Genomic DNA, 24,782 nt, shown 5'->3' on the forward strand with positions numbered 1-24,782 from the left:
CGCACAGTCAAGGACACAAAGACCATACAGGGACTAGGCAACATCGCAGGCTGCCTCGAGTGCCTAGGACTTGACCCTGTCTGAGAAGAAGACAGTCAGCCTGCCTCGGCCTAAAAGCTATCGCAGTTAGGAGATCGTTGTTCTGTGTAAGGAACGGAGGAGTAACAGCCTTCTGCAGAGAAAGCTCCGAGCGATATAAGGGAAAGAACAATAAGTAAATGGAGCAATACGATTTGCATAGGTTTTATTGTGAATGAAAGTTTGCTCACTGGTGTTGTCAGCAGATAAGGTGCGAGAAGCAGTTCTGAGGGAGAGGAAAGCCCATGCGGAAAGGTGGAGCTGGCTGATCCTGGGACTTAGCTTCCATTCCCCAAGTCCCGATTTTCGAGTGCATTTATGCTATCTAATCTTCAGCAGATATTTCTACAGCTTCCATTATCGTGGTGTCCAGCCACAGTCTATTCAAAGAGTGTTGGTGTGAAGAGAGAGGGGTGCCAGGAAGGCAGAACGAGAGGAAACAGCTGATGGAGTCACCGGGGTTTGTGCCTGCATCGCCCAGCAGACGGGCAGGAAAGCTGCCGCCCTCGCCTGACCTGGCCCCGCCGGCTCCTCCTGGATGCTGGGCTTTTCTAGAGAATTCTGCCACGTCCTGTGAATATGTGGATTATTCCTTTAACTAGAAACTGGCACGTAAATCTGGAAAAAAAAAAAAATCACAGGGGTTTAGACTCTGTCGGCGCAGCTCCAAGCCGTGTAAGTCTGCAGAGTGGCCTTGGAGGATACAGTTAGCTTCCCCCAGCCGAGGGAGGGGTTTTATGGCTCCTAAAATAATTACAGCATCACTGAGTCGAGTTGTATAATTTCTTGGCAATATACTAATTAAAACTAGGTATTTACACACACCGCTTATTTAAACTTAAGACTTATTTAAAAGAACCTGCATACTTACACTAACTATATATCATGGCGTTACTGAGGACCACATTTTTCATGCAGATTGAATTCTCAACGTTGTTATTAACATAAATGAGCCCACGGTTTTATGCTCAGGACTGAATACTTCCAGTGCATCTGAATCATCCTGGTATTTCATTTCACCATCTAATATTGTTTTTAAAATTCTACATTTTTTTCCTCACTGTATTATGGCAATTAGAGATGGCTCTGTGTTTACTAGGAACAGAGAGTCCAGCCGAGCTGAGTGTTTATGTGATGAATAGTGCTAAAAGAAAAGTCAGATGCGTGTCGGCACTTATCAAAGCTGTTCTGCTGCTCAGAATGACTGTTCGTGATACTTGTTTCATGATAAACTTCCTCAGAACATGATGTTACTGGAAAAAAAAAAATCCACTCTGAGAAATACGCAGGTGACACAGTTGAGTCAGCAGCTTGCAACAGTGACACAGGCTTACGTTTATAAAAATCCCCACTGAACTTTTGTCTTCTGCATGAGTATATCGCTGCCTTAAAAACTGTCGCCGCAGCAGCGTCCCGTTTCTTGTGTTCACTTGGTAGCTGCTTAACAAAAATCTTCCCACCGCCCTGATGAAGAGATAGATTCCTGGGCTTAAAAGTCTTGATAGTTACAAAACTTTCCTCTCCCACATGTAAATCACCATATAAATGTTGTTATGTTCAGTGACCACTGATACCACCGGGGAAAATGATAAACATGGAAAAATAGCAGGCCACTATAGAAACCAGAAAATCCTACCTCCCGGACAAGGGCATTTAATTACTGAAGTTGCAAGCATTTCCCCGTGCCCAAGCATCTCAGCATTCATAGGTGGAAAGTACCTCATGCTGTGTTTGAAATATCAACTGGATTTAAAAGAAGGCTTTGTGCTTTACTGTGGACCTTTCTTAGCCTCCTGCAGATGGTCCCTATTGCTGAAAAGAGACATGACTTGTGAGACACGTAGACCTCCATGCTGTTTGTCGTGCTGCTCTAATCCTGCTTTCCACCCATAAAGGGCTTCACTCCTTAAGCCCTTACCCTCTTTCTCCTAAATATTAAAATTATTTTCCTGAGTGTCATACCGTATTAAAGCAGAATGAAAATGGGTTTAACAATTGCTGGCATGGGGCTTCTGTACAGCATGTGTGTCACAAATCATGTCACTTTTCAGCAATAGGGCTGCTGCCAGCGGGAGGCTCAGAAATGCTCATGTTAATCAAAAATTTTAATTTCAAATCAAATTGACAGTTTACACATGGTGAGAAATGCTTCTCACCATGTGATATTTCAGTATGCTACACTGGGCAAAATGGGTGCACTTTCCTGTTAAGAATTTTGACTGCAGTATCTGCAAATTTATGGGTTTCAGTGTATTGGGTATGGTGAGTGGTTGATCTAAGGGAGCCCCTTGGAGAATAGGAGACAGAAGGGTTTTCATGCAACCTGGCACTGGTGAGCCGCTGTTGGCACATGCTGCTGGAGAAATGACAGGTATTCAATAAACATCAGTATGGTTAAGAGGAAGATTTAAAGGAGGGAGGGGCTGCAGTGCTATAAACAGGATTTGAAACAAATGTGCTTATTTCAGTCCGTGATTAGTCTGAATACCTAAGTATTCCACACCAGTTTCTAAATATCTTTACATTTATTTTCACACTGATGTTCTACACACAACATCAACAATAATATTTATGGCATTAACACTCTAGGCTAAATTCTAGTTTGAACTGGTGTAAAACCAAGTAGGCTCTGCGTGTCGAGGCACACTTCATCGGCATGAGGACCAGAGCATGGGCTGTGCTGATGGCATGCATGCATTCGCAGTGTCATCTCCTACAAACCCTTCAATCTGCGAGCAGCTATCTTGGAAGTCCATGGATAAAATCTGGAGGCAAAATTTCGGTTCATCCATGAGTAGGAGTGAGAGGAGTAAGGACAGTTGACAGAGCGTGCGCAGTCTGCCTCATACAAACTATCCATAGAAACCAACATTTTCAGACTGTACCAGAAATATGATGCTGACATCAAAATATGACCAGCTGAGGAGAAATTATCATTGCATTATTCTCTGTAGGAGGATTTTCAGGTCTCTGGGGGGTCCTGAGGTTAATGGGATGTCCATCTATCTCATGACATTGGACCTTTCATCTAAAAAAGGCCTTACAGGGGACAAGGAGTGGGGAGGGCTATAATCACCCCCTTGCACCTCCAGTGCCCACATTACGGCTCACCTGCCGGGGCAGCAAGTGCCATCAGTGTCCTCGGGAAGCTTGGGAGCACCGGGTGCTGTCCGTGTGCTCCTTTGGACATGGAGTTATGCTTCAAGCTGCAAAGCCGAACTGGCAATATTGCCACAGACCTTTGAGATCACAGCTGTCATTGCTCTTGTTACCAGGGTTGATATGAAAATATGAAGATAAATAACTCCTTCATATTATTATTTTCAGGGAGGCAGGCTTTTCCTTTTATTACTCTTTTTATTGTTGGATGCCATAAATATTCCATAATGATTATCCCAGTATAGATTTCATCTTTCTTACTTTGAAAGGCTTTTGAGGAGCACATTATTTATAAGCTGCCAAATGAGTATGACCATTTATAATGATTTTTCTTCTTTTCTTTAGTATTTGCTTTTTGGATTGAAGACCTGAAACAGAAATATGCTAATTTAAGACATCTGTTGTTTTTCAAACTATAGGCCCCTAACAGTATTAATGCAGTAAATTTATTTATCTTGTTGTGTATATGGTAGAGAGGGAGATTCTTCGTTTTTATCGTTATATCAAAAAATTGCATTTAACTGGTTTCTCACCCACATCAGTATTGAAAAGTACCCTACAATGCTAGGAGTCATCAGAAATTAAAAACCACACCAGATATTGTAGATCTTGGAACGTTTTCCGTTGAGCAAAGTCCTTAAACATGAACTTGAAGGGCTTTCAGTGTTTCAAGAAGACCTTTGTCTTCAAGGGAAAGGAGCTCTCCATGTGTCCTCTGCTTGGACAAAACCTGACATGATTGATTCCGATCTGTGATCGGTTCATTAAGAGTAATAAGTTGCCATTAATTCCACTGTCTCTGCGCTTAGATATAAAATGAGCTGTGTCTCCCAAGAGCTGAAGCTGCTGTGGATCCGTGCAGGTTGTGTTGGTGACACAGCCAGTCTGGTACCACATTTCCTCTGGTCCGCGCTTATTAACTCGCAACCCAGACTCTGGAGCTCCATATGACACACATTGAAATAATGAGGCGTTGCTTTTATTAGGGACTCTAAATTGCTGTGAGTGAAAGACTACATGCAGAGAGATGCTACCTGCATAGTTCTGCTCTGATTCACCTGTGGATAACGTCTGTCATCGCGGGGCAGGTGGGCTCCCCAGTGAAGGCATCTCCCAGCGCCCAGGTCTTGGTCCCAGGTGGCCCCGGAGTCTATACAAGCTGTAGGAGTGGAGCTGAGCTGGAGCACAAGCACCAGAGGACCCACAAAAGCTAGAAGGGGCTCACAGTTTTCCTGTCTGCAGACCTTTTAGCTTTAAAAAGGCAAATAATTTAGCAGTGGTTTTGCATATTGTGAAGGGTTAACAAAACTTTCATTATCACACTCTATTAAGCCAGGACCAGGAAACAATTTCTAATCAACACTCTGATCTGGGCAGGGATTGTGCAGTCTTTTGTAGGAGGCCTCAGATCTGTGTTCTCTATTCTCACATGCTCACTTCCAGCTGTTGTCATTGAAATCCCACATAATCTCCCCGGGTCAAAGGGCAGTCATCCATGACTGCCGCTGTTAGGAGGTTATGCTGATTTCTGTTGTCAAATATTGGCCCTTTTCTCTTTCAATCACTCCCATTCTACTTTTTTTAACAAGAAAGATCCAGCCTAGAATTGTATTACATGACTTTAAAGTCTTAAAAGTGTTCCTCTATTGTACTGACACGACATGCCCTGGACGGTCTAATCCATTGCTGTGGGCCACAAAGAAAGTTAGGGTGCTTCTTAAAACCTCCGCCAAAGCCAGGTAGGCGAGCTTGAAAGAATAGCAGCGTATGTGACATGTGGCCCAGCATTTATTTCATAAGAAAACGTGTGATTTGTCTAAGGTGAGCTATTGCTGTGGCATTAAAATTAAATTGGAAATAACAAGCCAAAATACAAGTGGGAGCATTTCTCAGGGAAAAAAAAAAAAAAAAAAGAGAGAGAGGTTTCTGTATCACCATTAATATATAATTTCTTGCTTAACTCTTCTATAAAAAGCCCATGAAATAAAAATGCAGTATAATTTACCATTCAAGGTTTATCATGTACAAATTTGAGGAATGCATTCTGTACAAAGCAATTAAACTGAAGCCATTGTGCCGGCTCTGGAGATCTATATCTGGGGTCTGTTAGTAAATGCAGATTTCATTACAGTTACCCGTAATATCGAAGGAGCCTGTGGCCCATGTACAACTTCACGGTGTCTTCCATCTAGCTGGAGACATGCTCGCTTGGACAGAGCATTCATTGCAGGCTGGGATCGACAGCCTCCTCGATCCCCACATGGGTTTTAAATACAAAGTGAGCAGGCAAAGGCACTCGGGCAGCGGCTGGTCGCCGCCCGGGGTGTCCCCGGCCACCCACGCTTGCCCTGGAGGAAACAGGGAGGTGGACGCTTCCCAAAAGTGAGGTGCATCTTCCTCCCTGTGCGTGCACATGGCACGCGAGCACCGTGCCAGTTTGCCTGCGGGATGCGGGGTTGGGAAGCGTGCTTCGCCCCGTATGCCCCTCACCACGTCCGTGCTGGGCTTCTGGAAGGAAATGCAGCCCCTGTGGCTGCAGGGGCTGGGTCAGCCCAGGCTCGAGAGCCTCACCTTCTAATTAGGCAGAGCATTAATGTTAGGAAGGTCTTGATTGAAGCATGTATATTCTGTCTTTTTCCTTGTGTGCTGGAGAATGCAGATTAGGGCTAACTGTCGCTCACGTACTCCTCCCCAGTGCAGCCGTGGAGCAGCTAATCTTTTGGGAGTCCTCGGGGTGATCCGGGTTCCCTCTGATAACGTCCTCTCTCTCAAGGCCTGCGTGTGCTGTGTGATACAGACATTAATTTTCAAATCAATATTATTGCTCCACATTGTTTGTGAAACACGGGATTATCTAGATAGAGGATAAAACCAAAAGGAATCAAGTTGCACTTTGAGCAGAGAGGGCTTTTCTTTTAATCAGGCATTTGGTTAAGATAATAGGCTTGAGACCCTAATTGATTATTACTATTTTAAGGTTTTAAGATGGCTATATATAGTGAGATGCTGAACACGAAAAAGGCTTTAGAAATGGTTTCACTGCTAGTTTGGGGGACCTGTCCTGTTATTTCAAAAGACTGAAAATTAATCAGTCTCTTCCTTCCCCCCAAAAAAGTGTTCTCCAAAGCTTACTACTTTGTCACTTGGACTGTAGTGGAAGAGAAATAACTGCATTTGGACTTCTTAATCTTCAAAGGTTTAATTCTTCCCCATTATTACTTATTTTGGATTTCAGGAAAACAGCTGTATCTCTCTTTAGAAAATACCTTGCATATTTATGGTGCAATCTAACTATATTATCATAAAAATAACACTGCTGGATTACACAAGGAGACCTGCTGATTAAAGAACAATAATACCTTGAGCACCTTGAAAATATCTTCTGATATTCAATTAAAGAACAATAACCCAATGAACTTTAACCTATAGACCATATTCAGACTTTCTACATAAAAGTAATTGCATCAGTCATGATTTTCTCAAGCTACAACACAAGCGGTTGATTGGTAGATCAACGTCTGAGAGTCCTTTTTACAGCATTAATTGGGAAAGCAGACAATACTCTCCCTGTAAACTAGATTTTAGGACGAAGGTTAGTTGCCTTTGTACACGTTTACTCATTGAAATAGGAATGTTTGCTTAATAATTCAAAACAAATAGCATTAGACAACAAGTCCTAATCCTGATTTCTCCTCTGCCAGTGTAAATTAGGAGAAAATTAGGTGAAACTTTATTTGATCAGTGTAGAAAGACTTGTTTAAAATTTCTTTGAGATCAGAATTAGGCTCCAGCAATTCAAGCCTTTTCTTCTGGCTTCTTTACTGGGATCTAAAAGAAGAATATGTAAATCACATTATGAAATTTCTTCCCAATTAAAGTGGTCAGCAAGCTGTGGAAAGACGTTTTTCATGTTTTACGTGTTAGGATAGTATTGCCTCTTATTAGTATACTATATTAGATGTGTTCTCTGGTAAAGGCATGTGTTTATTAGTTAGTATGCTGATCTGCTTTATTCCATTTGGTCTTATTAGCTTGTTATTTTTTTCCCTCTTGGAGGAAAAAAGATTGTCCTCATGAGCCAAAATGAGGTCTTGTGTAATCACATGACTCCTAGGGGAACCTAGACTTGGGCTGAAAGCAAAGATTCAACAATATATTTAAATACCTGCTTCACTTTGTCAGCCCATCTTTCTTTGTCAGCCCAAATAAACATGTGCTTTAGTCAAGCACGTGAATAAAATTAAGCACGTGCTGGAGCTGCTTTGCTGAGTCAGGGCCTGCCTTAGCTATCCAGGTGTCTTAATTTATACCCAGAATTTCAGTGAATGGGCTCTGTTCGTTTTTTATAACGCGAGTAAAAATTCTCTCATCCTCATTTTGAACACCTGCTTTACTACCGAAATGTGACTGTCGCACAAAGCTGTGGAGATAACCGGATCATATACAGCCATTTCAATGTCCTATCTTTGGGATATTTAGCAAAACTATCACAGTACACATACTTCAGTAAAGTGCTGTCTGAAAAGTAAATCTTGCAAGCTTTCAAGATGTTTAATCATCTTTTCAGTATAGGAGGTTTTTAATGCTAACATCTGCATATGTAATTGCCCAACTTTACCTATTTTCTTCTCATTCGGAATTAAGCGGCACAACCGAATTGGTGTGTTTTTGCATTTTGACCCTTGTTAATAGGCACAAAACGTTTACTTTACATATTTTGTCAATCCTGCTAGTGCCCAGCCATTCTTCTTTTGCTTGTCTAGCCTCTTTATCATGGTTCTCTCATTTTCTTCTGGCTCTGTTATCTCTGCTCAGCAAAAACTGCCGTCTTAGCCCTGGATTTTGCAATCTGAGCCATACAGGCAAATCTTTAAACTTTCATGGAGTTCTACTGAACTGCAAAGCCGGAGACCAACCATACATCAAAATGAGCTCAAGATACAACTCTTAGCCAAGGGCACCGCTTTTGTGGGTATCAAGGTATTATTAATGATTGGTGGGACGAGTCCCTGATTTCCTAATGTTTATAAGTAAACAACAAGTGGGAGAGTTGTGAAATTCCCCTTTCATTTGTGAAATGTTTATTTTCAGTATTGAAGGATGAAAATCTAATCACTCCAGTTGCGTGCTGTTGTTTAATGATTACTATTACATGAACACACATCAGAAATGTTCCTACAGAAATAAGTGGATGTTTCAGGTACACCCAGCAAAATAAGATTTTATGAATAATAAAGTTACCAGGCCCAAGCCAACTTAATCCACTTTTCTCATACACGGGGGGAACCCGAGAGCTAGAGTGTATTGAAAATCATTCTATTGCATTTTCATGTCTGCTTTTACGTGGGTTTGCTGGGTTAAGGGAACGTGGTTAGCCATGCTACAATCATGATTTTATTGCGTGAATGCAAAGGGCTCTAGACTTTCCCTTTAAAAACAAGCCAAGTGTCTTACCGGAGCTGGGATTTATTTTTCACTTACATACTTGAATTTCACCTTCACTCTGAGTGCGATAGGAACCTGCCTGAGCAATGCAGGTGGAAGTGGACACCGGAGCAGAGCCGGTATGGTGCGCTGTGAAAAAACAGCACGTGACAGATGTTCGTAGTATTGCTGAATGCACTTCTGGAAGTTGCTCAGATACTGTCATGATGAGCACAGTATGAGAAGTTATATAGCATAGACTGGCTTCCCTACGAAGGGCTCTGCGGAGTAGTAAGCGTCCTGGCCCCGATCCAGCAAGGCACTTAAGCATATGCTTAATTTTAGGCACATGAGTGGTTTCAGTGAAGACCTAAGAGAATTATTTTTAATTCACAGATCATTTAATTCAATAGGCAGGTCTGCTGCAGCATATGAAAAGTAGATCTTCATATTAAAAATACTTGGGAAATTGTCAATGAACAAACATTGTGTATGGCCAGCAACCATTTCTAAAGAGCAGAATGATGTAGTCATCACCTTTATTACAGTAAAATACAAAGCAGACGAGGCAAAAGCATTTACAATTATCTGAGAGGTATTTCTAACTGGAAAATAAGGAAAAATAAAAGCTTGTAGGAACATTTTTTCATTTGAAGTAGAGAAAAATTTATTCTCTTGCTGTAAATAAAAACCTTGTTTGCAGATTGAGGAATTTGTTTGTGTTGAATTTCAGCATCAATTTCAATATTTTATAGTACATTTATCTACAGCTGGAGCATGACAGATTTGTGTATATTTATATGTTTGTGTACATAATACATATGTATATACACATACACAAGGATGCCCAGAGATATACATATACACAGTTTGAAAACTCATCATTATTGCTGAAGTATAAAAACATGCCTGATGCAGAAACTTGTCTCGAGTCTGTTAGCTTAGCAACTGCGTTCATCTGGCACCGTCGGATCCTCTCAGAAGCAGGGAAGTTTGTCCAGGCAGGGCTCAGAGCTTAGCGAGGGCTTGGCTGGAGACGGGGAGCTGACATCCCTCCAGCCCTCGTCCAGCCCCCTCCCCAAACCCTTCCCCATCACCCACCGCCCCCAAGATGCGTCCCTCTGACTTCACCTTGTGTGAGCACAAATGGCAGTGGGCTAAGTTGCTTTTGAAGCAACTCCAAAAGAAAGGCGAGAGGACAAACGGGCAGCTCGTGTTAGCCCAGTGGCTCTGTCATGGGAAGGTGCGCAGGTATTGCCGGGGTGAGCAGGCTGTACGGTACAACACACCGAACGTAAGGAAATCGTACTGCACCTGACAAGCAATTAACAGCGGAGCAGATGGTGCCCCTGCAAAACATTCAATAATATATGTGCGCGTGCTGGAATCGGTGGCTCTAAGTAGGACAACCTTAAAAGGTACGCCACTTATCCCGCAGGCAAGCAGGACTTTACGGTTCTTTTAATAATCTCTTTATCCCGCGATTTCTCCTTTGACCCTGATTTCAAAAGCGGGAGGTCAGCCTGGCCTCGGTGCAGCCCGCTAATTGAAGGCCAGGCATGTCCCGCGTGAACCGCGGCAGCCCACGCCGCGCACTTACGCTGGGTGGCAGCCTGAACGCTGCTCCTTTTGTAATTGATCATACCCGTGAAAATTAAATGAACATTTGGTGGTAGACATGTTTTCAGAGAAGAAGGAAAATACTGTTATGTAAAGTGTAATAACATTTTGATGTGTAGAAGCATTCCTTGCACAAGGGAGGCAAGCGTGGAAGTGCACACCCTGGTTCCTAAAGACAGTCCGAAGCTCAAAGTTAATGCTTTTCTTATGCAGAGATTTATTTTTCTTTTCAAAAGCTTGTTTTAAATGCTAGATTGATTTTTTTTGTAGTGGGAATGGCACTAATTTAATTTTTTTTTAACTGACATCTATTTTAAGATTTCCCTAGCGTAACCTCAGAAAATGAAGAGTATATCTTTAAATCTTGTTTTGTTTGAATGAATGGGTAGATAATCCTGATCAGATGTTTCTTTAGAGAATAATGTTTAAAACGATTATGGAACTTAGCTGTCCTGTCTGTTTCCTAGGTACAGTATTTTCATTTCAATTGTGAAGTCATTAGGGGTCATCCAAGGTAACCGTTTATTAAAATAGTCCTCTTTTGTTTCAGATTTCCTGTTGAGATGCTTTAACATGTAAAAATCTCCCTGCTGATGTGTCATGTTAGCTTTCCTAACCTCTAGATAGAAACCACAAAGCAGCCTACATAGCTGTATGACTAGTTACCCACCTACATAAACAATAATTACTGCTAAGTGGGAAATTAGATGTCACATTTTAAGTCTAAATGCAAGTAAAGTATTTGAGAATACTGTCATTAAATGCTTAAAGCTAATCGCAGTTCTCTCTCACTCTGTTTGTTTTGTAGGACATTTGGGCTTCCAGGACAGTTTTGTCACATCAGGTGTTTTCAGTGTGACTGAGCTAGTAAGAGTCTCACAAAGTAAGTATCATCTTGTGGCTGGTTTATGTGGTTTCTGCAATCCCATTTTTTTTGCTTTGATTCTTATCATGCCCCTTCCCCAATTCAGAAACAGCGTGCTCAAAACTGAGAGTCTCTTCTCCCTGCTTCTCTCCAGGGGACAGTGTTTTTGTGCCACATCTTTTACTATGGGAAAATTAAAACATATAATGAAAAAGTAAATTAAAAAAAATAATAATAATAGTTCTGCAAACTTGTGTGTGCAAGCTGATAAGCTTATCTGGTACCCAGCTAAAAATGGGCAGACTCTGTATCAGAGCGCAGAGATACACCTCTACAGGTCAGCTTGCCAGTGGATATCCTACAGGATCCAAGGACTGCAGTTCTACCAGACCTGTAGAAATAACATCATCGGTGTACTTAAGCCAGGAATTTTCCATGCTGCTTTTGCACACCGTGTTCATCTGTGCCATGTGCACGTGTGCCTGTACAACTGCAATTTGATGAACTTGTAAATAATGCCAACAACTATACCAGCTTCAGCTGTGATACCTCATTGCTCAGGGGCATGCATCCTTAACTTCACAAGGCCTGTGTTTTCCCTTAACTGGGTGGAATTCTGTCTTGTAGAGGGATTTGTTTTTTGACCTTTAAAGAATGCTAATACCCCAGCATGAATGACACACTGCTGCATGATCATTACAGGCTTGTCAATACTCACTAACAACAGTGAATTAAGAGTACCTGTCACCACCCTGTTCCATTGATCAAAGGTGCATTGATTGTATTTTGCTATGGCATAATCCAGATAGTCCAAGGAGAAAATATGGACATCTCTTGCAGAGAGACTCCTGCTAAAGCAGAGCCCTAGGTACTAGTCCTCTGGGGATGCTCTCTGCAGCCATTCAGTAACACTACATCGTCACCAATTACCAGTGCTCCAGGAAAGCCACTCAGCTATGTGTCCCCTTCAAGCCTTAGGTTTGTAACCCATCCATTTAGTACAGCCAGTGATAAAAATGGGCATAGCAGGAATGTGTGTTTGTATATTGGCTCTCAGCATCCAGTTAAAGTTCTGGGGCTGGAATCTCACTGGCACAACCCAGCAGAGAAGCTCTGTATTTGAGTCAGAACACAGTTTCTGTAAGAATTTTCCTATTTTATTTCCTCTTTGGAAAGGCTGCACTTTGTAGCCAAAAAGCAGCTAGTAAATTGGCTTTATAGTCAAATATAGGATGCTACAAGAAAAGCATGGATAAGGGGAGACGTGGTATCAGGGGTATGTGCACAGGAGAGAGACAGAAAAAGCTTGGGGCAGATGTTTCTCCTGGGTCTCCTTCCCTGACGACTGGTGGGAGTTTTGTCAGAAGGACAAAGTTGGGAGGACTCAGAAGCCAAGCAGAGCTGCTGAGCACACAGGACGTTTGTAAATCAGCTCCCTTCCTGAAGTGCTCAAATAGGGGCTTTGACATCTAACTCACGGCACTACATACGCTGCCTTGCTGGTACCTGCAGCCATGGTGGGCAAAACCAAGCTATCCCCAGCCTTTGAAAGTCTCCGTGTCATGTCACTTTATTTCGGTGTGACAACACAAGGCTTTTGAAGCCCAAAGGATTCTCCCTCCCCCTCTGTAAGGCATCCCACTGCACCACAATCTTATCTTCACTGTAGGAGCACTACACAGCAGAACTGCCTCTGGACTTTGTCAGCCGTGCTTCATGTGTGCAGAGAGAGGACAGGGCTGCTAGAAAAGTGCACCGGTTCAGGACTTACAGCCTTCACGGCCATCCTGGTCCCAGCCTCCCCACAAGTTTGGCATTGACCTCAGGAGCGTCATGTTTCATGCTTGTTAGTTTTCCATGATATTTTGTTGTAGCTAAACTAAAACGTCATGCAGCAAAAATCCTAGCATTCAACATATTTTGCAAACAAAGTATGAACTGTGTCTGAGACATTCCCTCTGCTTGCCACTGAAATGCACCACCTCCGTCGGTTAGGGTAATTGCACGCAGGAAGAGCAGGACAGGCATAAACTTCATCTAAAATAAGCAAGGAGGTGTTGGTAGGCAAAATAAAAAGATTCAGCTTTCATCTCTTGTAGACGTGGGGGTTTGCACTCTTTTTCATGGGATCTTTAATAATCCTGGGAGGTCAAGACCTCAGTTTTATATCCTGTCCACAAGCCAGCACCTCTACCAAAAATAGTGTCCCCAAAGCATATCGGGATATCACTTCAGAACTGACTCAGAGGGAAGAGTGCCAGCAACTGATTTAGCTACACTGCTTTTGATAGCACCCTGGATTTTCCTTGGAGATGCCCCAGACATGTACTGACCAGCCGTAACCTTGTTTACTTTGTGAGGTCTGAGAAGTCCACAGCCTGACATGCCGTGGCTACCCAGCAGGATATGTTTAGTGTAGAGTCTAGCAACAAATTCCCAGCGAAGTCAGTATGAATTTGCACGCTAATATTCAAAGGATAATTTAACATAACAGAGCGACAAAGTAATTGCCGCATGTTTGCCTAAATTGGCATGTAAGGGCTTTTAAAGAGTGTGCTTTTCAGGATAACTCTTGCTGGGTGGTTTATGTATTTGTGTCTTGACTTGAGACCAGTCCATGGGTTGCCTTCATGCTGGGGATCTCAGCTTATGAGCAGCCATTACCCAGACTCACCGGCGGCTATTAAGTGTGCAGTTTGAGCAATCAAGATGTCCTCAGCCCATTCTCTTGTTTTTACTTTTGAAAAAGTCATTGCATCTTTAGAAGCCACCATGGCTGGGGATGCAGCAAACCTGCCTATCTGTAGTGGCCCTCATGTTCTGTCTCTGCTGTCTTCCCGTGTGCTCCGTGTCTGCTTTACAAAGAGGTTATCTTTGTGTATGCCCACTACCATTATTCTTTCCATGCTTGTTTTTGATAATATAACGATAGAAAAATGTGATTTCCCACAGTTTTAACTGGCCTGTGGCTTGCTGCTGTTATCTAAAGTTACGATATGAAATATTGTTTGGAAGAGTTATGTGCCAGGTTTATTTAGTAAAGTTCCCAGAGTTCTGCATGACAAGGAGTCTCAAGTAATAGGCAGTTGTCTCAGTCATGCAAATTTGGGGAATGAATTAATCAAGCAAAAGGTCAGCTGTTACCATTGTCTATCTTATCTATCAGTGCTGATCGTCACAGTTTCTATGAGCTATTGAACCAGTCTAGACTACTCTGGTAACAGAAACCTGCTTTCTTCAGTCCCACAGATGGAGATTTGCTTTCAAAGTGCTACCCAGCTACTGAATCTTGCAGAGCCTAGTAAAACAGAAAAAGTAGCTCATATATGTTCATCTGAAAAGCAGCTAGTTCCCTCTCCACCCAGTCTGATGTGGATGTTGCAGAGCAAGCTGCTGGTTCTCTTATATTATTAGAAGACAAAAGGTGTGAGCTTCTCTGTAGGTGTTTGTTCACCCCAGATACTGAGGAGACCCCTTCAGATAATGGAGGCTTCATTCTTCCCCCTCCAGGGAGGTTTGGGCTGGCACCAGAAGCAGAAGAGTTGGAGCTGTACAGGTTTTGTGAACTGAACAGCCAGCTGTTGACCAAGCAAAACCTTCTCCCTGTCCACCCTTGCTAGGAAAATACTCCACTCACTGGGTGCAGATACTGCACGGCAGTGGGGAATGCCATCTGCAGGAGGTGCTGGCCTGGGACTCCGCTGCTGCGTTAGCTTACTGCCTGGTTGAGCAAGAGCCCATGCTTGGCACAGGCTGGAGCAGAGAGAGGGGCATAGAGGACATTATTCCCCTGTTAGACTGAGTCTGCACCATGTGCTCTTGTGCAGAGAGCTGCTGGGAAGATCTCCTCCCTTGGAGGTCCTTCAGGCAGCCAGATAAACTGCACTGCCCAGGATGTGAAGAAAGATTTAGGATTTATGAACATTCACTAAAGCCAAATGAAACATATTTGTTTTGTGCTGTGTTATTTGTCAAAATGACATCATTATTCATGCTGATAAACAAGGGAATTCTGACTGCACCCTGGACAGAAAATGCCACGCTTTGAGTTTTAAGACGTTAACTGCGTGCAGTAAGGAGCTGTACAGAGCAAGTGGGGTGACTTTTAATCCTTCTAATGAGCCAGTGAAACCACAAGCACACAACCGTACATGCAGTTGCTTACCACTTCTGTGTAAACACAGAAATGGTTCCGCTAATTATCTTTGAAAGTTATGCTAATTCTACAGGTAAGAGGTGATTTTGTGGCCAAGGTATTTTGAAAAGCTCGGAATCCTGCAGCACGGAGGATGCTGGCTGCTGGCTGCAGCGAGCGCCAGGCTTGCAGGCAGCCTCTCGCTGTGGTTAACGGCTGCTTTAGCAACACCCGAGCACTTACTCAGGGCACTGCCAGCCCTGGCACGCAGCAAGGCAGGAGCCGGACAAGCTTCTGGGCTACCCTGTGGTCGCAGGGGCCCAACTCGTCCTTGCTGTCACGCAAGCACACAAATGCTAGAAACGAAAGTAACTGCCGCCGCTCCGGGCACGGAGTGTGGGTGCGATGGAGGAAACACGACTTCCTCACACTTCTCATCGAGTGGCCAGGCACAGCCAAAACAAATTGCAGGGAAAGTCCTGCCAGCCCCACCGCGCGCTGCGTGCCGGCTGCAAGGTGTGGGGGCCTGGGCCAGGCAGCAGCTTGCAAGGGGCTGGGAGGACGCCGCTGCCTTCCTGGAGGCTGGCAGAGGGAGAAGAGGCTCTCCTCCGCAGACCTCCCCGGTGCAGAGCACGTGTGGGAAAGCTGGGGCATCGTAAAACTGCTTTTTCTTAAACAGCAGCCTGTATGTTTTCTGCTATACTAAGCATTACAGTAGTGAAGGTAGTTAAAGTCAGCAGCATGAAAATTAACATTCAAAAAGGTACTTTATATTCCTTAGCAAAGCACTGCTATCCAAAACACTCTGTTTGGGCTTGGTATGAGAGGAAGAAAAAAAGATTATAATAAAAAATAGACTGCAGGCATAGAGTGAACAGTTGCCGTGACCTTGCCTTTTGTATGCCATTACACAATTCAATGGCAGTCCACTCAAACCTTGCTCTCGATCAATATCCTATTAAAGCAGCACAAAAAGTCTCTATAAACTTAGTGGTTAGCTATGTTTATAAATGGAACTCAGCATAATTAGATGGTCAATAGCAGGCTGTACTTGTAATTTTAAAATGAACATCACACATTTCATATCTGTTGTATTCAGCTAAGCCTCTTTGCATCTAACGATACAGTGTGTAGGAGACAAAGGCCTTGCAAAAAAAAAAGAAGAAGAAGAAGAAAACAGATCCCCTTTCCTCTCTGCATCAGCAGTGCAGTGTGTTTCCCTTTGTTTATGGAGTCACAACACAGGAAAAAGTTTATTAGTCAAATGTCACGTTTCTCCCGTTTAACCTTAAACACATTATCACTCTGCTGCAATGTTACACATGTAATGATCTTAGTCACATCCCAGCCCCTTTGTAAAAATAAATACATAAAAATGGAAAACGAGAAGCTAAATATTAACATGACTGAAAGAGAGTGCCATATTTCAAGGAAGACAAATGCCAGCCTGGCTGTTTTTATTTAGTGGGTTTCCTGTTCTCTAATTCAATAAATTTTTCAAAATAAATATTCCAATTGAGTTAAGTCAGAGGGCTTTTTGTTAATTTCTCTGTTATTTTTCTTGACATTTCGGGTGAAGATCCGGGCTAACGAGCTGGCAGCAGGGGAGGCCCTGCCCACGTTCCTGGGCCTGGCGCTGCCGCTCGGCCTGGCACAGCCACCTCCCTCCTGCCTGTGTGGCAGCCCGGGGCGAGGGACATTCTGCCCACACCAGCCACCTCGTCCTGCCCCTTCAGAGCAAGCTACACCCATCCCCTGCACACGGGGGCTTTTTGAGATGCCCACAGCTGGAGTTGGAGCCAGGCCCCGAATCAGTCTGTTTGTGCAGACCCCCGCACGCATCCCTGGGTGCAAAGGGCAGAGGGGGTCCTTCATCCACCAGGCCCCGTGCCCCGCCACACTGTGGTGTCAGCACGTAGGTGGAGACCCTAGTTTTGAGTCACAACTGAAATTTCCGATATCCTTTCTTGTTCAGGAGATGTTCTTGAGCTATCAGAAGGTGGTCACTTTGCTGCAGAGCGTTTGTTAGGCGGGAGAACGGCGTGTTTTTAACGCCAACGGCCTGGAGTTTCTGCAGGCTGCAGTGTGCAAACAGCCAGCTGTGCTGGATGGTGAGCTTCCCAGCTGTGCTGCCGCTTCGTATAGGGCCACAGCACATTCCCAGGAACAGGACAGTCCTGTTCAAAGACCAAATGCGGTGTGAAAAGTCATTAGAAGCAAACTGAGAAGCCTCCTGGAGGTGCCTCACACCAAAAAAACAAACAAACAAAAAAAAAACACAGGAGCCACGAGAGCAGCCAGGCAGCCTGTGGCTGAAACCCCATGCAGAAGGCACGAGGTGCAGCTCAGCTCCCCCAAGGCTGAAAGACAGGCATCCAATATGCAGGAGAAGGGATTCAAGAACAGCTTGACCCTGTGCAAAGCTTGTCGCGGCTCTTCTAGGGTCAGTGGCCTCAAGTTGGTTGTGGCAGGATCGCAGTTCATCTAGGAACTGCCATGGGACTTTCCAGCATTCAGCTGCTGTGGGCCATCTAGCCACTTCAGCCACTGCTGGGGACATCTGTTGCTGTTTGGTAGAGGTGGGGGTCATTCTGTAACCCTCTGGATGCAAACTGGCTCTTGCTGTGGTGAGGTGGTTTGGCCTGTAACAAAGAAAGCATCCTTTGTGTTTGCTGCAGGGGCAGAAATTAGTCTCTTGCTACTTTGTGCTGAGTTTATACAGGATTAGCAATACCCTGTTCCTCCTCCACCCCTGTTCTGGAGGTACATATAGGGCCAATTCAAATGTTTGAGCAGAATTGTCCTATATTTGGGTAAAGGGGGAGTAACAGGGAGGCGAGAGGAAGAACAGAAGCATTACCCAGGTACCAGTTTTTCTTCCATATCTCTTTAGAATAAAGCTGCTTCATAAATCTTGTAGTGGTTAGGAAATTTGTTGTGCCTCAGAAAGAAAAGAAATAGTGCATTAATTTGGTGCTTACCTTTTTATGTCCCTGTTTGGAAAATAGTGTGCTTAACCTGTAAGTTAGGCTTTGGTAGGTAGAGGGTGCAGAGGAACTGATCAGCAAAGGGTTTTCAGAGCAGAAATCTGTTTGGCAAGGAAGTTGCTGAAAACTGTGGAGTAGATGCTGCAGAGAGTACCTTTATGATTGATTTCCATTCAAGTCAGACTGACTGCAGTGTGGTCATTTTTCTAACCCATAACTGCTCACACTGCAGCAGTCTGCTATCTGCAGGGTGTCTGAATTATAGCAGTCCATGTCCGTGTTACCTTTTACACAAATTACTTACACCGTTTTCTTTTTCCATGCAAATTCATCAGTTTTACAGCCTCTTGTAGTTGCTGTCAGGAAACTGTTGCAGAAAGCACAAATTGATAAAACGAGTTAATTTTACTGTGCTTAATTTTTCTTTCTTTGTGTTAACACACCCTCTCATATATGCGGTGTACAGGAAGCGTATGATAGTTAAGGGAAGATAACAAAGGATTTGAGCGTTCTTGTCATAAATTACTTCCCAGCTTCGTTCCTTTTAATGATCATTCCAGATTTTCTCAAGTTTTAATAGTGTTGTGTATTTTCCGTCCCGTGCTTTTAAAAGTCCATGGCTATCCAGGCTGTTCCCTTTCTGTCTCAATGACGTTCTTAAAAGATCCTTGCCAAACAACAACTAATTGTCTTGTGGGGATGATGAGGCAGCTGCAAAGCTACATTATTCCTCTGTCAGATCTGACACTGTGAGCTCCTTAAGTCTTGGGGTGAAATACTGGCCCCATTACAGTCAATGGCAGCACTCCCAGAAGGCCTGCATTTCAGCCCAGACATGTTAGCTGGGCGATATGAGCTATCCTGTCTTCATTTCCTCACTCCTGCCCCGTCGGAGTGAAAGATTTTTTCGTCTTTGAAAAAGGGCCAGATTCTCAGACCAAAGATTAAACTTGGCTCAGCATCTTTGTGTGGCATTGAGACTGCTTTGCCTTTGTTGCTGTAAATCGGGGCTCTCAGACAATACGTTCCAGGCCAAACTTGTGCTTTTTATTGTGTAGTATGTCCTTTTTCAGATGTCTCTGAAATGTGAGAGAAAATCATGATCTGTAATTGTCAGCTCCCTAAGTTGCTTTGTCCTGCAAATAGCACTGGAACAGCAGCAGTGGCTATGGGACCACATGCCATATAGTTGCATGTTTTTGTGAAATGCATTATCTTTTAATGCATTTAACTTTAACGTTAAGCTGCTCTGTTCCCAGAAGAATACAGCACACAGAGTTCATAGGCTTGTGCCTGAAAACTTTAGGGCGTGCAGGAACTCATAATATTTTAATGTAAAACCAAGGCTTTAGGACATGGAAATTAATGCTATTCATATCCCTTACAATAAAATTTAGGTGCTGGGTAAGGTAGTGAGAGGTGAGCAGTGAAAAGTAATTGCTGGATAACATTTTTTGAGACAAATGTCTCTAGCTGTGATTTAGCTGGAGGAGAGGCCAGAGGAAAATTCAGATGCTCGCAGGCAGAAGAGAACTTGGGTTTTTCATCTGTGTTTGTACTTTCTCCAAGGGGCATTTGTAATCTCTGTGCTTGGAGATGTACATCACGTACATACCAGAGGTCCTGAGGTGTGTATTTCCCTGCCTATGCTGCTTATAGATTATGCCAAGCACGCTGCAGGGATGATGCAGCCTATTTGTAACTATGCCAGTAAATGCAATGTTGTCCTAAAAACAAATGCAACAAGTTTCATTGTGTTAGACTCATATTAATAGAAAAGCAGTGCTTAATTAAATTGAATAAAAGTTTGTCATAAATGTTTGATTTTTTAAAGAAATAATATCATTGGAGGGATATAAGAAAGAGTCTATGGAACATTGTATTCTCGATAAAATTTACATTTGCTTGATTGCAATGCCCGTTTCCACTAGCATTTCTCAATTTCCACATCCCACCTATTCTCATTGTGAAAATAAATACATTACCGAGGAATAAGAAAGTGATTTTGAAGTGCTATTCATGCCTTATTCACTTGGGTTACTGACTTCATTTTTTTTTGTTTTGTTTCCCCAGCACCAATAGCTGCAGGAACAGGCCCTAATTTCTCCCTCTCAGATTTGGAAAGTTCTTCATACTACAGCATGAGCCCAGGAGCAATGAGGAGGTCTTTACCTAGCACATCCTCTACCAGGTAATTTAATCTCTGCCTACTGCCAAGTTACTTGGAAACCCAGGCAAGCATCATCACTCATCTGGGAAAGTAACCACTAAATTATTTGACAAGTAGTTTGGGGGCCTCAGGATGGGGAGCTGTTTCAGATTCACAGAGCTGAATGTTCAGCTGGATTGCTGTTAAAGTTCTTTTTATATATACAAACTTTGAAGAAAATCAGTTGCATTGCCTTGTATAACTTCTGGCTCATGTCTTGGTGTATCAGGAGAAGTTCCACAGGAATTGTTGGAGTTTTAGTGGTGGCAGAAGAGAATTGGGAGCTTATCGAGATGAGCTACTTTGTCCTGGCAGGAAAATCTTAAGATAGACTTAGATGCATTCTTTATCTTAAAAAGTGTTATCTGTGAGACAAATACAGTTTTAGGATCTTAGTCTTTAATGCATTCTGGTTTTCATATAGCATTTAGAAAATTGTGACTCAACGATTTGAAAACTGTGAGTTGTTAATGCAGATGACTACCCAGTTTCATTTTGATTTTGGCTTAGATACCAACTGCCAGACAAGGACATTTTTTATTTTTTACCCTATCCTTTTACTTTAAGCATCCATGAGATTAGATTTATAAACAAGCCCAGTCACTCTGGTAGTCTTGAACATTATTAAAGAAAGTGACTGATTTTTCTTCCCCCATGGCCAAAATAGATCACTTATTTCAAAGACATGACAAGAAAGTCTAACTTCAGCCCAGAGTTGTTTGACGTTTTTATCTCAGTCTGCAGTGCCACCAGCTTTGCAGTAAGCAAGTGCACATGTAAAAAGACTATAGTTTGAATATGTCTGTTGTTTTCTATTTTCTAAAAAGAAAATCTTTAGAGGGAGGCTCTTAGCCATAGCTTCTTACAGCTGGCAGTAACTGGAAGAACATTCTACATCTTGCAGTTAGTGTACATTATGAAGTTTGGTGACTACAATTCCCATTACACATCAGTTAAAAACTTTTTTCTCTTTCTTCTTTGCATATAAACTGCACCCCATTTACAGTGCTCATCACTAGCACCATTCTCAGGTAGAGTTCGGTTGTGATTCCAGAAGCAAAAAAAGTGAGGTTATCAGTTACTTAAGAGCTCAGTTGTTACTCTTCTGTTCTTCTGCAAATAGCTAGCAGTGATAAGGACATAATTATAAACAGCATGGGTAGTTAATAACTTGGTGATATGTTTGTTTTCCTCTCATTAGGCTGTTCCCAGTCAGAAAAAAAATATTCCTTAAATACACAGAGTCAGCGGAATTATCGGGCGGTAATTATATTGTATGCACACAATTTCCCCTATTGACACATAACAATTCTCTAAATTACGGAATGGCCAAACCTGCATTCCACACATGCCACAAAAATTATTCTTCCTGTTTCTCACAAACTGATTTAGTATACCTGCGCAGAGCTTCGGGTGAAGAGCTGCACAGAGACTGCAAGTTTTAGACCAGCAGAAATTGGGATATTTGATGTCTTTTAAACATGTTCCCCCTGTACAGAGGAGCCCATTCTTGAATGCCTTAAATCTTAATGGAATATAGATTTGGGGTAAAAAGTGAGCTGACCCAGCCTTGGAAAAGTACTTAAAAGAGAAATTCTCAGTAATGTCCCCACGCAGTCTGTACAACTCATTATAGAAAACAGAGCCAACCTGAGTGTCCTTGGCTTTGGGATCCTCTCCCTACCAAACTGATGGAGTCTGAGTCACTGACCATCAGAGACCACTGAAAGGGCTCTTCTGTCTCCTGAGCTTTTACTTGTATGATTATGGGAACATCGGAACCACGAATGGATTCTTCCATCTTTCATTTGTCTACACTTCTTAAGGGTCTGAAGTCTGGGTTAATTTAACAGCTATAGTTAAAAGGTTGAAAATGCAAGTTTGAGCTGATAAATAATATGTCTTTCAGGCTAAGTGGTGCAAAAATCTGACAGTTAAAATGTCTTGCATGTCATTACCATATTTATTCAAATTACAAAAATAATGCAGTACAAATTATTTTATTGACCTCTGTGTGCTTTGAAAAATGTCCTGCTTTTTGCCCTATAAAAGCCTAAATGTTAAATTGTCTTCTAGTTAAATTAAGGGATGTTTAGGGGTTCAGTGTGGACTCCTTGAAAGGCTGTAGTTTCCATAAGCAGGTTAGTCTCAGGCAGTGCTAGCAAGGTACGTCCCAAAACACGTGCCTTTGTTTCTTTCCATATATATAGTAGTTATTATGTGTTTTTATTTCTTCAGCTCTACAAAACGTCTCAAATCTGTGGAGGATGAAATGGACAGTCCTGGTGAGGAGCCGTTTTATACAAGCCAAGGGCGCTCTCCAGGAAGTGGCAGCCAGTCAAGTGGATGGCATGAAGTGGAGCCAGGTAAGCCACGGCTTTCAGGAGCCCTAGAAAATTATCTCCAGTTGCTCGTTTTGTTATCAGAGTACACTGAATGCTGTATAGAAAGGTGCTCTATTATAGAAATCTTGTAACTTCTTCTGAGAAAAGGTCAGTCTAATGAAAATACTGTAGAGGTTTTATTGCTCCTGCAGCTGTAAATGTTTCTGTAGTGTGTCACTTCTGTATTTCTGCCAAATATCTTAAGTATTTAAATAATGCAGCAAAAGATACACTGTCTGTTTCTGTCAAAATGTCCAGATTCAGTTCTGGGATAGCAGTGACATTCGCTTAGCAAAAAGCATTACCTGTTTGGGGTGTTCCCCACAGTTAGACTATTTAAATAAATATCCCTAAACTTATGTAAGGTAGAAGGACTTTTCAAGCATTCTACAACACTCGAGATCACTTAGTAATGACTTTTAAGAGACTTACAATGTCATCTGAAGTGTGATTGGAGGTTTCATATCAAAATAGCTATCACTGGGTATTAAACTTCATAAGCTTTAGGAAGCAGCTCTTCTGCCCCTTCTCAGTTAATTTTTATGTGTGATCTTTCTTGCTGGTTATCTTTTGGGCTATGTTACGTTATGTATTTAACTGTCCGTTGGTCACCTATCTTGAGATCATCTGGGTGCTTAATACTATTGAAAATATTTTTCTGGGTCAGTGCTACATATAGAGGTAAAGCTAATGGCTCGATTTTGGTTACAGCTAAATATTCACATATTTATTGCCAATAAAAATAACAAAAGTCTTATTTGTTAGATAAACGCAGTCAGTACTTTCATCTCCCAGTGTTTGAGAAGCCTCCCAGTGTTTGAGAAGGCCCTCTAAACAGCCCAAAGGGTCTTTCGCAATACATGCTTTTTCCCTTTCTTGTTTGTTTGGATTTAAATTAGTGTTTTTGGTTTGTTTTGAAACAACACATGCTTGTCCAGGGCACTGTGTATAATGAACTGTACAGCATAGAAAAGTAAATTCAACCTGAACAGCATTAAAATCAGTTCTGTGGGCACTTGGCCAGCCACCTATATCCTTCATCATGTAGGAAACATACCCACAGCTTTCTCTGGAGACCCTGTCAAACAGCTGTCCTTTACAGCATGCCCAGAAAGTCACCAAATTTGGGCTATTCCAGACTGGGAGGGGACTGATTCCCGCGCCTGGGAGCCCTTGGAGGATCCCCTGCCAGCTGCCCTCTCTCCTCTAATGAGGAGGAGCCAGCTTGTGGGCCCTTATTGAGTGCAGATGTGGCACTTTGGCAGGAGGAGAGGGTGGACCTGCAGGCAGACAAGTGCCAGGCTCCCTGTGACTGTCTTGCCACCGTGGTCCCCAGGGCTCTGGTGTTTTCAGCGAGGTGTCCTGCGCCGTAGATGCTGGGGGCTGTTTCCTCCATCCGCTCCAGTCTCCAGATGATGTAAGGCAGAGCTTCACCTTGTACTGAGCTACTCTGCTCATGGAGCGGCAGAAGCACGAACAAAAGCTCAGCGCCCATCGGAAGGAGAGATCACAACCTCCTCTCAGGCACAGATGGCTAAAAGCTGACTGGTTCACTGCCTCGACATCATGGTCAGACTGAAGGCTAGCTCCCCCCAAAGTTTGGGGGCCTCTTTATTAATGACAAACGTTCTTCATTTATACAGCAGCCAGAGGCTGGCTATTAATTTTGCTGTCACTTCTGGTGATTTTCCCCGCATGTTTTCATAACCTTGGTCTCATCCAAGTCCTGTCTAGAGAATGGCACTGACGTGCTAAGCTGGGCAAGAGAAGTGCCTAAAGCCCTACATGCACAAGTGGGATGGGGGATTTAAGCATAACTGCTAGTGTCAAGCTTCGGGAGGTTCTCGGATAGGGAAAGGAGTGAAGAGGAGAGGAGTGAAGAGCAGAATGAAGAGAAAAAAGGAGCAGAGAGAAGAGAAGA

At 42.9% G+C, this 24,782-nt stretch overlaps 1 protein-coding gene across 17 annotated transcripts in view; it reads left to right on the plus strand.

Annotated features, from left to right (window-relative positions):
* NFIA (nuclear factor I A) overlaps window positions 1-24,782 on the plus strand; it is a 348,955-nt gene that overhangs the window by 247,695 nt on the left and 76,478 nt on the right. For all 17 annotated transcript variants that reach the window (XM_035333978.1, XM_035333984.1, XM_035333977.1 and 14 more), the window contains 3 exons: window positions 11,090-11,164; window positions 20,342-20,459; window positions 22,716-22,843. In XM_035333978.1, the coding sequence (XP_035189869.1) occupies window positions 11,090-11,164; window positions 20,342-20,459; window positions 22,716-22,843 (321 nt within the window). The remainder of the gene's footprint in view (window positions 1-11,089; window positions 11,165-20,341; window positions 20,460-22,715; window positions 22,844-24,782) is intronic.

Source organism: Oxyura jamaicensis, chromosome 8 (genome assembly GCF_011077185.1).
Source record: "Oxyura jamaicensis isolate SHBP4307 breed ruddy duck chromosome 8, BPBGC_Ojam_1.0, whole genome shotgun sequence".
NCBI lineage: Eukaryota > Metazoa > Chordata > Aves > Anseriformes > Anatidae > Oxyura > Oxyura jamaicensis.